This window comes from Mustela nigripes, chromosome 14, assembly GCF_022355385.1.
Source record: "Mustela nigripes isolate SB6536 chromosome 14, MUSNIG.SB6536, whole genome shotgun sequence".
NCBI classification, from domain to species: domain Eukaryota; kingdom Metazoa; phylum Chordata; class Mammalia; order Carnivora; family Mustelidae; genus Mustela; species Mustela nigripes.
This window is the reverse complement of record NC_081570.1, coordinates 41,646,689-41,660,263: the sequence shown is the minus strand read 5'-3', so window position 1 is coordinate 41,660,263 and position 13,575 is coordinate 41,646,689. Positions and strand designations below refer to the sequence as shown.

The 13,575-nt window shown below is 37.5% G+C and overlaps 1 protein-coding gene across 4 annotated transcripts in view; it reads right to left on the bottom strand.

Moving 5' to 3' along the window:
- The window catches only part of ZFYVE9 (zinc finger FYVE-type containing 9), a 205,471-nt gene that overhangs the window by 62,264 nt on the left and 129,632 nt on the right, over window positions 1-13,575 (bottom strand). For all 4 annotated transcript variants that reach the window (XM_059374726.1, XM_059374725.1, XM_059374728.1 and 1 more), the window contains 2 exons: window positions 12,717-12,839; window positions 10,433-10,588 (listed from right to left, as the gene is read on the bottom strand). In XM_059374726.1, the coding sequence (XP_059230709.1) occupies window positions 10,433-10,588; window positions 12,717-12,839 (279 nt within the window). The remainder of the gene's footprint in view (window positions 1-10,432; window positions 10,589-12,716; window positions 12,840-13,575) is intronic.

Genomic DNA, 13,575 nt, shown 5'->3' with positions numbered 1-13,575 from the left:
ACTGTCTAAAACCTGTATATTTCATAGTACTACTTTTTTTTTTTTTTAAGATTTTATTTATTTGTCAGAGAGAGAGAGTACAGGCAGGCAGAGTGGCAGGAGGAGGAAGAGGGAAAAGCAGGCTCTCTTCGGAGCAAGCTCCCCACAGAGCAAGGAGCCCAATGCAGAACTCGATCCCAGGACGCCAGGACGATGATCTGAGCCGAAGGCAGTCGCTTAACTGATTGAGCCACCCAGGTATCCCACTACTTTTATTTTTGATTCATTCTCACTATTCTTGTCCTTTTTAATTTCTTTTAACCTATTTACCATTACAACTAGAGGTTTAATACAACATATTCCACAATAACCTTATTTTTTTTTTTAAGATTTTATTTATTTATCAGAGAGAGAGAGGGAGAGAGAGCGAGCACAGGCAGACAGAATGGCAGGCAGAGGCAGAAGGAGAAGCAGGCTCCCTGCCGAGCAAGGAGCCCAATGTGGGACTCGATCCCAGGATGCTGGGATCATGACCTGAGCCAAAGGCAGCTGCTTAACCAACTGACCCACCCAGGCGTCCCCCACAATAACCTTTTAACTTGAACTTTTTTCATACATATACCTGTATTTTTCTTTTTCTTTTCTATTTTATTTCTTTTTAATATACATATAGATCATATAGATATAAACTTCAAGGTAATCCTCTTTTCCTAATCAATACTACCCCTATATATAAACCACTTTTAATCTCCCTTTATCTCTGGAAAGTTGAGTCTTTTAACAAAGATATCAAGATACACCCAGTAAGAATCAAAATAACCTTCCTTGCCCACATCGAGGATTTATAACCACCCTCCCATCTTCTTCTTCTGTCAGTGTTTCTGTGTATTTGTTTTTGTTCTGGGATTACATAAATCTCATCCTTGGGGTTCATTTTGGCTGGGATCTTTTTTTTTTTTTCTTGTCATTTACTTTTTGTTTCTCTTTTTGTTCGTCCGTTTTTGTTTGTATACCTTATATATCTTACCTTTGGGGCCCATTCTGGCTGGGTCTTTTTTTTTTTTTTTTTTTTCTGTCTCTCTTTCTCTTTCTCTGTTTTTCTTTTTTCTTTCTCTTTGGTGGTGGCTTCCGATTGCTCAGAAGCGTTCCAGGGTGCACCCTGCCTGGATTGCAGTTCATATATTCAGCTACACATCCCCTCAACCACCTCTCACCAAAATGACTAGGAGGAGGAACACCCAACAGAGGAAAAATTCAGAGACTGTGCCCTCTCCATCAGAGCTACTGGATATGGACATAAACAGTATGTCTGAAAAGGAATTCAGGGTAACAATTATCCAGGCAATGGCTAGGTTGGAGAAAACCATTAGTGACTACATGGAATCCGATTAAGGCAGAAGTGAGAGGCACTGGGGAAGAAGTCAAAAATGCTATCAATGAGATCCAATCTAATCTAAATACTCTAACAGCTACAGTAACTGAGGCAGAAGATAGAATTAGTGATCTAAAGGACAAACTGATAGAGAAAAAGGATCAGGAGGAGCCCTGGAACAAACAGCTTAGAAGCCATGAAAACAGAAGTAAGGAAATAAGTGATGCCATGAAATGTTTCAATGTCAGAATTATTGGGATCCCTGAGGGGGTGGAGAAAGAAAGAAGACCAGAAGATATAGCTGAAAAAATTCTCCATGAAAATTCTCCCAATATGGGTTATGGACCCAATGTTTGTGTCCTAGAGATAGAAAGATCAACCCCCAAGATGAACGATCTCAAGGCACCTGATTACAAGACTGATGAATCATAATTTTAGACAAGAGATCTCAGAGCGGCTAGGGGGAAAAGATTCCTTACATACAGAGGAAGGTCCATCAGAATAACGTCAGACCTGTAAACAGAAACCTGGCAAGCCAGAAGGGGCTGGCAAGACATATTCAGGGCACTAAATGAGAAGAACATGCAGCCAAGAATACTTCATCCCGCAAGGTTGACATTCAAAATGGATGGAGAGATAAAGAGCTTCCAAGACCAGTAAGGTTTAAGAGAATATGTGACCACCAAGCCAGCACTATAAGAAATATTAAGTGGGGGTTCTATAAGAGAAGAAAGAATAAAGAAAGAAAGAAGAAAGAACCCAAGAGTGTCATAAAACAGAAATTTACAAAGACAATCTATAGAAACAAGGACTTCACAGGCAACATGATGTCAATAAAAACGTCTCTTTCAATAATCACTCTCAACGTGAACAGCCTAAACCCTCCCATAAAACAGCACAGGGTTGCAGACTGGATAAAATGACAGGACCTGTCCATATTCTGTCTACAAGAAACCCATTTGGGACCTAAGGATATATCCAGACTGAAAGTGAAGGGATGGAGAAGCATCTTTCATGCCAATGGGCCTCAAAAGAAAGCTGGGGTAGTGATTCTCATATCAGATAATTTAGATTTTAAACTAAAGACTGTAGTCAGAGATAAAGAAGGACACTACATCATTCTTAAAGGGTCTATCCACCAAGATAGACCCTTTGCCTAACAATTGCAAATATTTATGCCTCCAATACTGGAGTAACTACATAAGATGACTGTTAATTAAGATAAAGAGCCATACTGATATGAATACATTAATAGTAGGGAATCTTAACATGCCATTCTCAGTAACAGACAAATCATCCAAGCAGAAAATTAATAAAGAAACAAGAGCATTGAATGACATTGGACCAGATGGACCTCATAGATATACAGAACATTCCACCATAAAACAACAGAATACTCATTCTTCTCAAGCGTACATGGAACTTTCTCCAGAATAGACCACATACTGGGTCACAAATCAGGGCTCAACTGATACCAAAATTGAGATTACTCCCTGTGTATTCTCAGACCACAATGCTATGAAACTGGAACTCAACCACAAGAAAAAGTTTGGAAGGAATTCAAACACTTGGAAGCTAAAGACCACTCTGCTTAAGAATGTTTGGCTTAGGGGCTCCTGGGTGGCTCAATGGGTTAAGCCTCTGCTTTCGGCTCGGGTCATGATCTCAGGGTCCTAGAATTGAGCCCCGCATCGGGCTCTCTGCTCAGCGGCGAGCCTGCTTCCCCCTTTCTCTCTGCCTGCCTCTCTGCCTAGCTGTGATCTCTTTCTCTGTCAAATAAATAAATAAAATCCTAAAAAAAAAAAAAAAAAAAGAATGTTTGGATTAACCAAGAAATCAAAGAAAAACTTAGACAATTCATGAAAACCAATGAGAATGAAGACACTGGTTCAAAATCTATGGGATACAGCAAAGGCAGTCCTAAGGAAAAATACATAACCATACAAGCCTCCCTCAAAAAAATGAAAAATCCAGAATACACCAGCTCTCTTTACACCTTAAAAAACTGAAGATCAACAAAAAATTAAGCCAACCCCACACACAAGAAGGGAAATGATCAAGATTAGAGCAGAGATCAATGAGATAGAAACTAGAGATACAGTAGAACACATCAACGAAAGAAGAAGCTGGTTTTTTGAAAGAATCAATAAGATCGATAAACCACTGGCCAAACTAACCCAAAAGAAAAGAGAGAGGACCCAAATTAATAAAATTATGAATGAAAAGGGAGAGATCATGACTAACACCAAGGAAACAGAAACAATCATCAGATGATCAACAGTTATATGCCAATAGGTTAAGCAACCTAGATGAAATGGATGCATTCCTGGAAACCTGTAAGCTTCCAAAACTGAATCAGGAATAAACTGACAACCTGAACAGATGAATATCTAGTAATGAGACTGAACCAGTGATCAAAAACCTCCCAAAAAACAAGAGCCCAGGACCTGACAGATTCCCCGGAGAACTCTACCTAACATTCAAAGAAGAAGTAACACCTATTCTCCTGAAGCTGTTTCAAAAGACAGAAACAGAAGGAAAACTTCCAGACTCTTTTTATGAAGCCAGCATTACCCTGATACTCAAACCAGGCAAGAGCCCACCAAAAAGGGGAATTTCAGACCAACATCCCTGATGAATATGGATGCCAAGATTCCCAACAAGATCCTAGTTAGTAGGATCCAACAGTGCATTAAAAAGATTATCCACCATGACCAGGTGGGATTTATCCATGAGAGGCAAGGGTGGTCCAACATTCACAAATCAATTAATGTGACAGAACAGATCAATAAGAGAAGACAGAAGAACCACATGGTCCTCTCAATTGATGCAGAAAAAGCATTTGACAAGATACAGCATCTGTTCCTGATTAAAACTCTTCAAAGTATTGGGATAGAGGGTATATTCCTCAACTTCATAAAATCTATCTATGAAAAACCCACAGTGAATATCATCCTCAATGGGGAAAAGCTGACAGCCTTCCCTTTGAGATCAGGAACATGACAAGGATGTCCACTCTTGCCACTGCTGTTCAATGTACTAGAAGTCCTAGCAACAGCAGTCAGACAACAAAAAGAAATAAAAGGTATTCAAATTGGCAAAGAAGAAGTCAAACTCTCTATCTTTGCAGATGACATGATACTTTATAAGGAAAACCCAAATGACTCCACCCCAATTCAGTAATGTGGCAGGATACAAAATCAATGTACAGAAATCAGCTGCTCTCTTATACACTAACAATGAAAAAAATAGAAAGGGAAATTAGAGAATAGATTCCATTTACTATAGCACTGAGAACCATAAGATACTTGGGAATAAACCCAACCGAAGAGGTAAAAGATCTGTACTCAGGAATTACAGAACACTCATGAAAGAAACTGAAAAAGACACAAAAAGATGGAAGAGCATTCCATGCTCATGGATCAGAAGAATAAAATGTCTATACTGTTAAAATTGTTATACTGTCTATAATTGTTAAAATGTCTATACTGCCTAGAGCCATCAATTGTTAAAATGTCTATACTGCCTAGAGCCATCAATATTTTCAATGCCATCCCAATCAAAATTCCACCAGTATCCTTCAAAGAGCTGAAACAAACAATCCTAAAATTTGTATGGAACCAGAAGAGATCCCAAATTGCTAAGGAAATGTTGAAAAAGAAAAACAAAACTGGGGGAATGATGTTGGCTGACTTCAAGCTTTACTGAAAAGCTACGATCACCAAGACAGCATGGTACTGGCACAAAAACAGACGCATAGACCAGTGGAACAGAGTAGAAAGCCCAGATGTGGACCCTCAACTCTATGGTGAAATAACCTTTGACAAAGCAGGAAAAAGTACACAGTGGAAAAAAGTCTCTTCAATAAATGGTGCTGGGAAAATTGGACAGCTGTGTGTAGAAGAAGGAAACTTTACCACTCTTATACCATACACAAAGATAAAATGGAAATGGGTTAAAAAACTCAACATGAAGCAGGAATCTATCAAAATCCTAGAGGAGAACACAGGCAGTAACCTCTTCGACATCAGCCACAGCAACTTCTTTCAAGACATGTCTCGAAAGGCAAAGGAAACAAGTGAAAATGAACTTTTGGGACTTCATCAAAAACAAAAGCTTCTGCACAGCAAAGGAAACAGTCAACAAAACACAGAGGCAACACACGGAATGGGAGAGCATATTCGCAAATGACACTACAAAGGGCTGATATCCAAGATCTATAAAGAACTCCTCAAACTCAACACGCACAAAACATATAATATGTCAAAAAATGAACAGAAGGGGCACGTGGGTGGCTCGGTGCCTCTGCCTTCGGCTCAGGTCATGATCTCAGGGTCCTGAGATCAAGGCCCGTATTATGCTCTCTGCTCAACAGGGAATCTGCTTCCTCCTCTCTCTGCCTGTCTCTCTGCCTACTTGTGATCTCTCTCTCGATCTCCCTCTCTCTCTCTCTCTGTCAAATAGATAAATAAATAAATAACTCTTTTTAAAAAAATAAATAAATGGACAGAAGACATGAACAGACACTTTAAAGAAGACATACAAATGGCCAACAGACACATGAAAGTATGTTCATCATCATGAGCCAGCAGGGAGATTCAAATCAAAACCACACTGAGATACCACCTTACACCAGTTAAAATGGCCAAAATCAACAAGACAGTAAACAACAAGTGTTGAAGAGGATGTGGAGAAAGGGGAACCCTCCTACACTGTTGGTGGGAATGCAAGTTGGTGCAGCCACTTTGGAAAACAGTGTGGAGATTCCTTAGGAAATTAAAAATAGAGTTACCCTATGACCCTGTAATTGTACTACTGGGTATTTACTTCAAAGATACAGATGTAGTGAAAAGAAGGGCCACCTGTACCCCAATGCTCATAGCAGCAATGGCCACAGTTGACAAACTGTGGAAATAACCAAGATGCCCTTCAACGGACGAATGGATAAGGAAGATATTGTCCATTTATACAATGGAGTATTATGCCTCCATCAGAAAGGATGAACACCCAACTTTTCTATCAACATGGATGGAACTGGAAGAGATTATGCTGAGTGAAATAAGTCAAGCAGAGACAGTCAATTATCTTATGGTTTCACTTACTTGTGGAGCATAAGGAATAACACGGAAGACACTGGGGATGGAGAAGAGAAGAAAATTGGGAGAAATCGGAAGAAGAGACAAACCATGAAAGACTGTGGACTATGAGAAACAAACTGAGGGTTTGAAAGGGGGAGGTGGGTGATGGGTGAGCCTGGTGGTGGGTATTAAGGAGGGCACATATTGCATGGAGCACTGAGTATGGTACATGAACAATGAATTCTGGAACACTGAAAAAAATAATAAAATAATAAATAAACATAAAAGAACTACCATATGATCTAGCAATTCCACTTATGGATATTTATCTGAAGAGAATGAAAACACTAACTTGAAAAGAGATCTGCAGCCCATGTTTGTTACAACATCATTTACACTAGCCAAGACATGGAAACAACCTAAGTGTCTATCAACAGGTGAATGGATAAAGAAAATGTGATGTATATATACACTGTGGAATATTATTCTGCCATTAAAAAAAAAATTCTGCGCCTGGGTGGCTCAGTGGTTTAAAGCCTCTGCCTTTGGCTCAGGTCATGATCCCAGGGTCCTGGGACTGAGCCCCGCATTGGGCTCTCTGCTCAGCAGAGAGCCTGCATCCTCGTCTCTCTCTGTCTGCCTCTCTGCCTACTTGTGATCTCTGTCTGTCAAATAAATAAAATCTTAAAAAAAAAAAAATTCTGTCACTTGCAACAACACGGATGGAACTCAATGGCATTATTTTAAGTAAAATAAGCTAGACAGAGAAAGACAAATAACATATGATTTCACATTTATATACAGAATCTAAAAAACAAAAAACCATAGGACACCTAGACACAGGATGGGGGTTGAGAGGGTGGGTAAAATCAGTGAAAGAGGTCAAAGGTACAAAATTCCAGTTGTAAGATAAATTAGTAGTGAGGGTGTATATACAGCATGGGAACTATAGTTAGCAACACTATTGGATATTTGAAAGCTGCTAATAGAGTAGATCTTAAAAGTTTTCATCAGCAAGAAAAAAAAACTGAAAATGGATGTTAACTAGACTCACTGTGATCATTTCACAGTAAATACAAATATCAAATCATTATATTTTACATCTGAAACTAACAGTACATGTCAATTATATCTCAATAAAAAAATACTTAAGTCAATCTTACTGGGGTATAATTTCATGCTATAAAACCCAGAGACTTTAAGTATATAGTTCAATATGGTTTTGACAAATGTAAACATTCATGTAACCACCCTCCCTATCACTATATAAAATATTTATATAATCCCAGAAAATTCCCAGGGCCCCTCTGTAGCCAGTTGCAACCCCTGCAACCCCAACTCACTCCAGGCAAACACTAATCTAATTTCTATCACCACAGACTCATTTTGCCTGTTCTGGAGAATCATGTAAATAGAATCACATAATAGGTACTTTTTTGTGCCTGGCTTCTTTCGTTCAGCACAATGTCTGTGATATTCATCCATGTTGTTGTATGCATCAGCAGTTTGTTTTTATTGTCAAGCAATATTCTAGTGCTTATCCACTATATTTTTTTGTTTATCTACTGTAACTGCTTCTTAACTCGCTCTACCTGCCAGCAGATACATAGACTTTGATCCATTTTCATATTGCTTCTGAAGTCATCTTTCTAAAATGCAAATCTGCCTGTGTCACTCATTTTTTTTCAGTTGTTCCTCATTGCCTACTCAATAAAAGATGGACCCCTGAACAAGATTTTCATGAACCTCCCATGCGTTAGCACCTAATTCCTCCTCAAAACCCACATGAATATACAGTTGCTTGGATCCCCAATGCCATTTCGCTATTTATAGTTTTTATATGTGAATCCATCCAAATCAGGGAGAAAAGTGATTGTTTCCAGTCATTTCTGGAAATAAATTTAGGTTCTGAGTATTATATAGCCTGAAGGCTCTAAATGAATTCATATTAATCCTATACATTTCGGAACTGACACAGTAAATACTAAAGTATACTTCATAGGTATGTGGTAAGTTGTCGATGTACTGTCTTGTCCTCATGTAATATAACAAACAATCACAAAGACTAAGACATAAAGGTATAATCTTTTATGGATAAGCTATAATCACACTAAAGATGCAATTTTATATCCTGCTTTTGTCCTTACTTCAAGAGCATTTTCCGTGTTGTTACACTTTATTCATAAATATTACTTTTGATGGCTAAAAAGTGTTAAAAAAAAAGTGTACATCTAATTAGTATAACACAGTTTTAAACCTTCTCCTATAGTTAGGCATTAGGTTACCATTAAATTTTTGTGTTAAATTTAAGTAATGATGAAATAAACATTTCATGTATAAAGTATATTTTACAATTTAGATAATTTTTTTTTTTTTTGGCACAGAATCCCACAGGGGAATTACTGTATTCAGAAAGTATAAATAGGGGCACCTGTGTGGCTCAGTGGGTTAAGCCTCTGCCTTTAGCTCAGGTTGTGATCCCACGGTCCTGGGATCCGAGCCCCATATCGGGCTGTCTGCTCAGCGGGGAGCTTGCTTCCTCCTCTCTCTGTCTGCTTCTCTGCCTACTTGTGATCTCTCTGTCAAATAAATAAAATTAAAAAAAAAAAAAAAAAAAAGAAGGGCGCCTGGGTGGCTCAGTGGGTTAAAGCCTTTGCCTTCAGCTCAGGTCATGATCCCAGTGTCCTGGGATCGAGCCCCACATTGGGCCCTCTGCTCCTCGGAGAGCCTGCTTCCTCCCCCTCTCTCTGCCTGCCTCTCTGCCTACTTGTAATCTCTGTCTGTCAAATAAATAAATAAAATCTTTAAAAAAAAATTAAAAAAAATTTTTAAAAAGAAAGTATAAATAATTTATGATTTTAATATATTTATAAAATATCACCATGTACTACACAGAAATAATTTTAATACCCTGGTCAACCTCACTCCCCTTTCCAAGCCTTGTTCCTCAGAGACAATCTCTATTATTCATTTGTTATAGTTATTATACTACTCTTTCCCTATTTACAACCACAGATATTGTTTTTTAACTTCCTGTTATGATAATGAGAATTTAGCTAAACTAACCACTTCTTACCTCCTCTGTTAAATCAGAGGAGGCTAAGTTTGTAATGCCAAATAATACACATAAATATATTTCTTCTCTCTCAACTTATAATGTCTTTTTATTAGTATCCTTAGTCTTTTCCAGTAGCTATGCATCTACTTTTACATTGGGAAGGCAAACAATATTTATAATTTATTTTGAAACCATAATAAAGTTGCTCATGTCAGTGGTTTTTAAAACCTGAAAATTAAATAAATAATATTTACATTACGATTATATAGATATTGTTAACTGAAGAAACAAGTAGTAAATTATGATTATGCTTCTTTTTACCAGGTACCAATATCATGATCCCTAACCCACTGAAAGAAAAATATTCTTACATGATGATCAAAGGATTATCTTGTAACTTTGATTCCAGCCTTTATAAAATAGTAACAGCCACATGAGGTAAAGTACTAAAATTTGTATTTCCTTAAGCCTTAGCAAGTTCTAACTTGCTGCTGATACAAAGTCCAATGCCAGGCTTCCAAATTAATGACTATTATTTTGCATCTGAGTCCAAAAATTTTTATCATCTTTTTTTTTTAAAGATTTTATTTATTTGACAGAGAGAGAGAGCACAAGCAGAGGGAGGGGTAGAGGGAGAAGCAGGCACCCTGCTAAGTAGTGAGCCTGATTCAGGGCTTGATCTCAGGACCCCAGGAGCACACCAGAGCAGAAGGCAGACATTTAACCAACAGATCCACCCCAGAACCCTGCACCTTTTTTTTTTTTTTAAAAGTATGCTCCATACTCCAGCTTGTAGCCAAGCATGGGGCTTGAATTCATGACCCCGAGATCAAGACCCGAGCTGAAGTCAAGATTTGGATGCTTAACCAACTGAGCCGCCCAGGCTCCCCCTGAAATTTTTATTGTCTTATAAAGGGTGCAAACAAAGTCATAAAGCATTCCCACCTGCCAGAGCATCTCGATAAAGCTGCACAAAATGATTAAAGATATCCTTCGGCAAACACTTTTCATCTGGTAGACACTGTAGAAGGATGACTATCTCAGATTGACCCACTGCATGCATTCCCTTGGTTGTGAAACACCAGCACTTCCTGTTCACATCTATGAATGGAATAAAAATATAAAAGTAAGACATTCTCCTCAATCCTTACCTTTAAAAAAATGCACAGAAATCTGATAAAATATAGCAAAGAATAAAATGTATTATACTGAATCTGTACAATTCAACTGTGAACTATTAATGCACTGAACCAAAGAACCAATGAAGAAAATAAAATATACGAATGACTCTGGCTTAAACAAATACTTAGAAAAGCAATGGGAAGGGAAGTAAAAGAAGAAACAGTGAAAGAAAATGGGCTTAAAATGTGTAATTGTTAAAAGAAAAGGCATTCCATTAAAAATAAATTAAATAAGACTAAGTATTTTAGGCTATAAAGAATATATTCCCCACCTGTATTTTAAAAAATTCACTAAATCAATCAATCAATCAATTAATTAATTCACTTTACCAAGGAAAAAAATTACTTATATAGAACTAGAAACAATAACAAAGGCCAGTATTACAGCTTTGGATTCAGGTTGTGAGCAAAAGAAAATATACTTTTATATATTTAAAATTTCATCTGTAACTGAAAGATTCTAGTTTTTTATTTTTTTAAAAGATTTTATTTTTTAAGTAATCTCTATAGCCAATGCATGGTTTGAACTTTACAATCCTGAGATTGATGAAGAGTTGCATGGTCTACTGCCTGAGCCAGCCAGGGACCCCAAGATTCTAGCTTTTTAAATTATTATCCTTTTTGGCAGAAAATTCTAGATAAACATCAACATGATTTTACTTGGTTTCATCCTATAAAAAGTGGTGAAAGAATGGCTTTTCTGGACTATTTACTTTCACTTCTTCACCTTAAGGCACTGTAGAGTCCCAACAGCACAAGCCATATATAGTTAAAAGTAATGTTCAATCTTTGACACTTATATCATTTGTACTCCATACATAATAGGATCCCCAAAGGAACTGAAACAAGATTCAAATATAATTACAGATCTCAAAATGTAAATCAAAACCAAGAAAAGTTCCCTTTCTTACACTTTGGGAATAATGTTACTTTATTATACCTAACAGGAAGCCCTAATACAACTGTATTAAGATGGTGTACACTTCAGGAATTCTGGGTTAGCTATTTTCTAAGTGTAACTTATAAACTAGATATGGTAAATTGAAATTTCACAAATTATCTTAAAATCTAATCCTATAAGGAAAGGGGGCAAGCATTAATAACTGGCCAAATATACAAGGGTACAATTAAGTAAACCAGAGCCCCCACTTTTTAATAAAGAACCTCAAAGGAAGTAGCAGATAGGTGTTTCTGGACTCCAAGGTCAACTTAATAAGTACCCAGTGGGAATTAGAAGACAGTTTCCCAGTGCTTCTCCCCAAAACTTGCCTATTGACATTCATTCAGGATAAATGCATTCTCTATGTTCCAACACCATCCTGGAATTAAGATTCCAATTTACTGTCCTCTTACTCATTCTGATGCCCAGAAGCTAGCCCCAAGAATTAAGAAGTTTCTTCTGAATCTTAACTTATGATGTGCTGAAGTTCTACTATGTGTCAGCTAACTAACCTTTTTTCAAATAAAGGTTTGCACATGATTAAGGTTTCTGAAATTTAAATCTTAGCATGTAAATTATTTGACCTTCCTGGATAATTTGTCCACCACCATTCTGGGGGTGAGTTGTGATCTAGCACATCCATCTTAGGAAGTTTTATTTGGCTTTCTCCATGGAGAATTCACCTATCTCTTCTCAAGAGTTTGTTACTCCCACAGCTGTCCTCTGGGATACGTTATTTTATACAAACCGATTTCTTTGGTACTCAGTTTTCAGTTAAGATGTGGCTCCACCCATATAAAAACAACTGTGTATAAGGAATTTGAAAGCTTTACTTATTATCTATGAGTAAGTAAAGTATCTCATTTTAATTTTAAAAAACAAATTTCTGGGTGCCTGGGTGGCTCAGTGGGTTAAGCCGCTGCCTTCAGCTCAGGTCATGATCTCAGGGTCCTGGGATCGAGTCCCGTATCGGGCTCTCTGCTCAGCAGGGAGCCTGGTTCCCTCTCTCCCTCTCTCTCTCTGCCTGCCTCTCCATCTACTTGTGATCTCTCTCTGTCAAATAAATAAATAAAATCTTTTAATAAAAAAAAAAAAATTTCTAACTTACAATTAACAATTTTAACCATTGACAACAAATTTGCATTCAAAACAAAGACAAGTGGGTCAGGACCACCATCCTCTAACTGCTGCATTACTGAAATCTGTGATGGTTTCTCTTCCACAGCATAATCTGTAAGGGAAGAAAACAATGTAAAAGATTAGTTAAAATGACAAATCAAGACGAAATCTGATGCAGGAATGGGCTGATTATTCACAAGAAAGAGTTAAGCACTTGATTTACAGATATGGTGAACATATCTGCTGACCCACTGTAATGCTAATAGTTTCCCTTTCATTCTCAAAAGTGACCCTGTCCAGTTTGGATGAGAACATGTTATCCTATAAATAGACTTCTCCACAAACTGACTTGTGGCATAATCTAAAGGCACCCCTTTAGCATATGCACCCCGCTGTTTATAGCAGCATTATCAATAATAGCCAAACTATGGAGAGAGCTCAAATGTCCATCGACTGATAAATGGATAAAGAAGAGGTGGCATATATATAATGGAATATCAGGCATCAAAAGGAAAGAAATCTTGCCATTTGCAAGGATGTGAATGGAGCTACAGTGTATTATGCTAAATGAAATAAGTCAGTCAGAGAAAGACAAATACCATATGATTTCACTCATGTGATATTTAAGAAACAAAACAGATGAACACAGGGGAAGGATAAAAGAGAGAGAGAGAGAGGGGGGAAGCAAACCATAAGAGACTCTTAACTTTATATATAGAGAACAAACTGAGGGTTGATGGGGAGGGGCATGGGCTGAATGGGTGATAGGTATTAAGGAGGACACTTGTGATAAGCTCTAGGTGTTGTATGTAAGCGCTGAATCACTAAATTCTACACTTACCATAAGT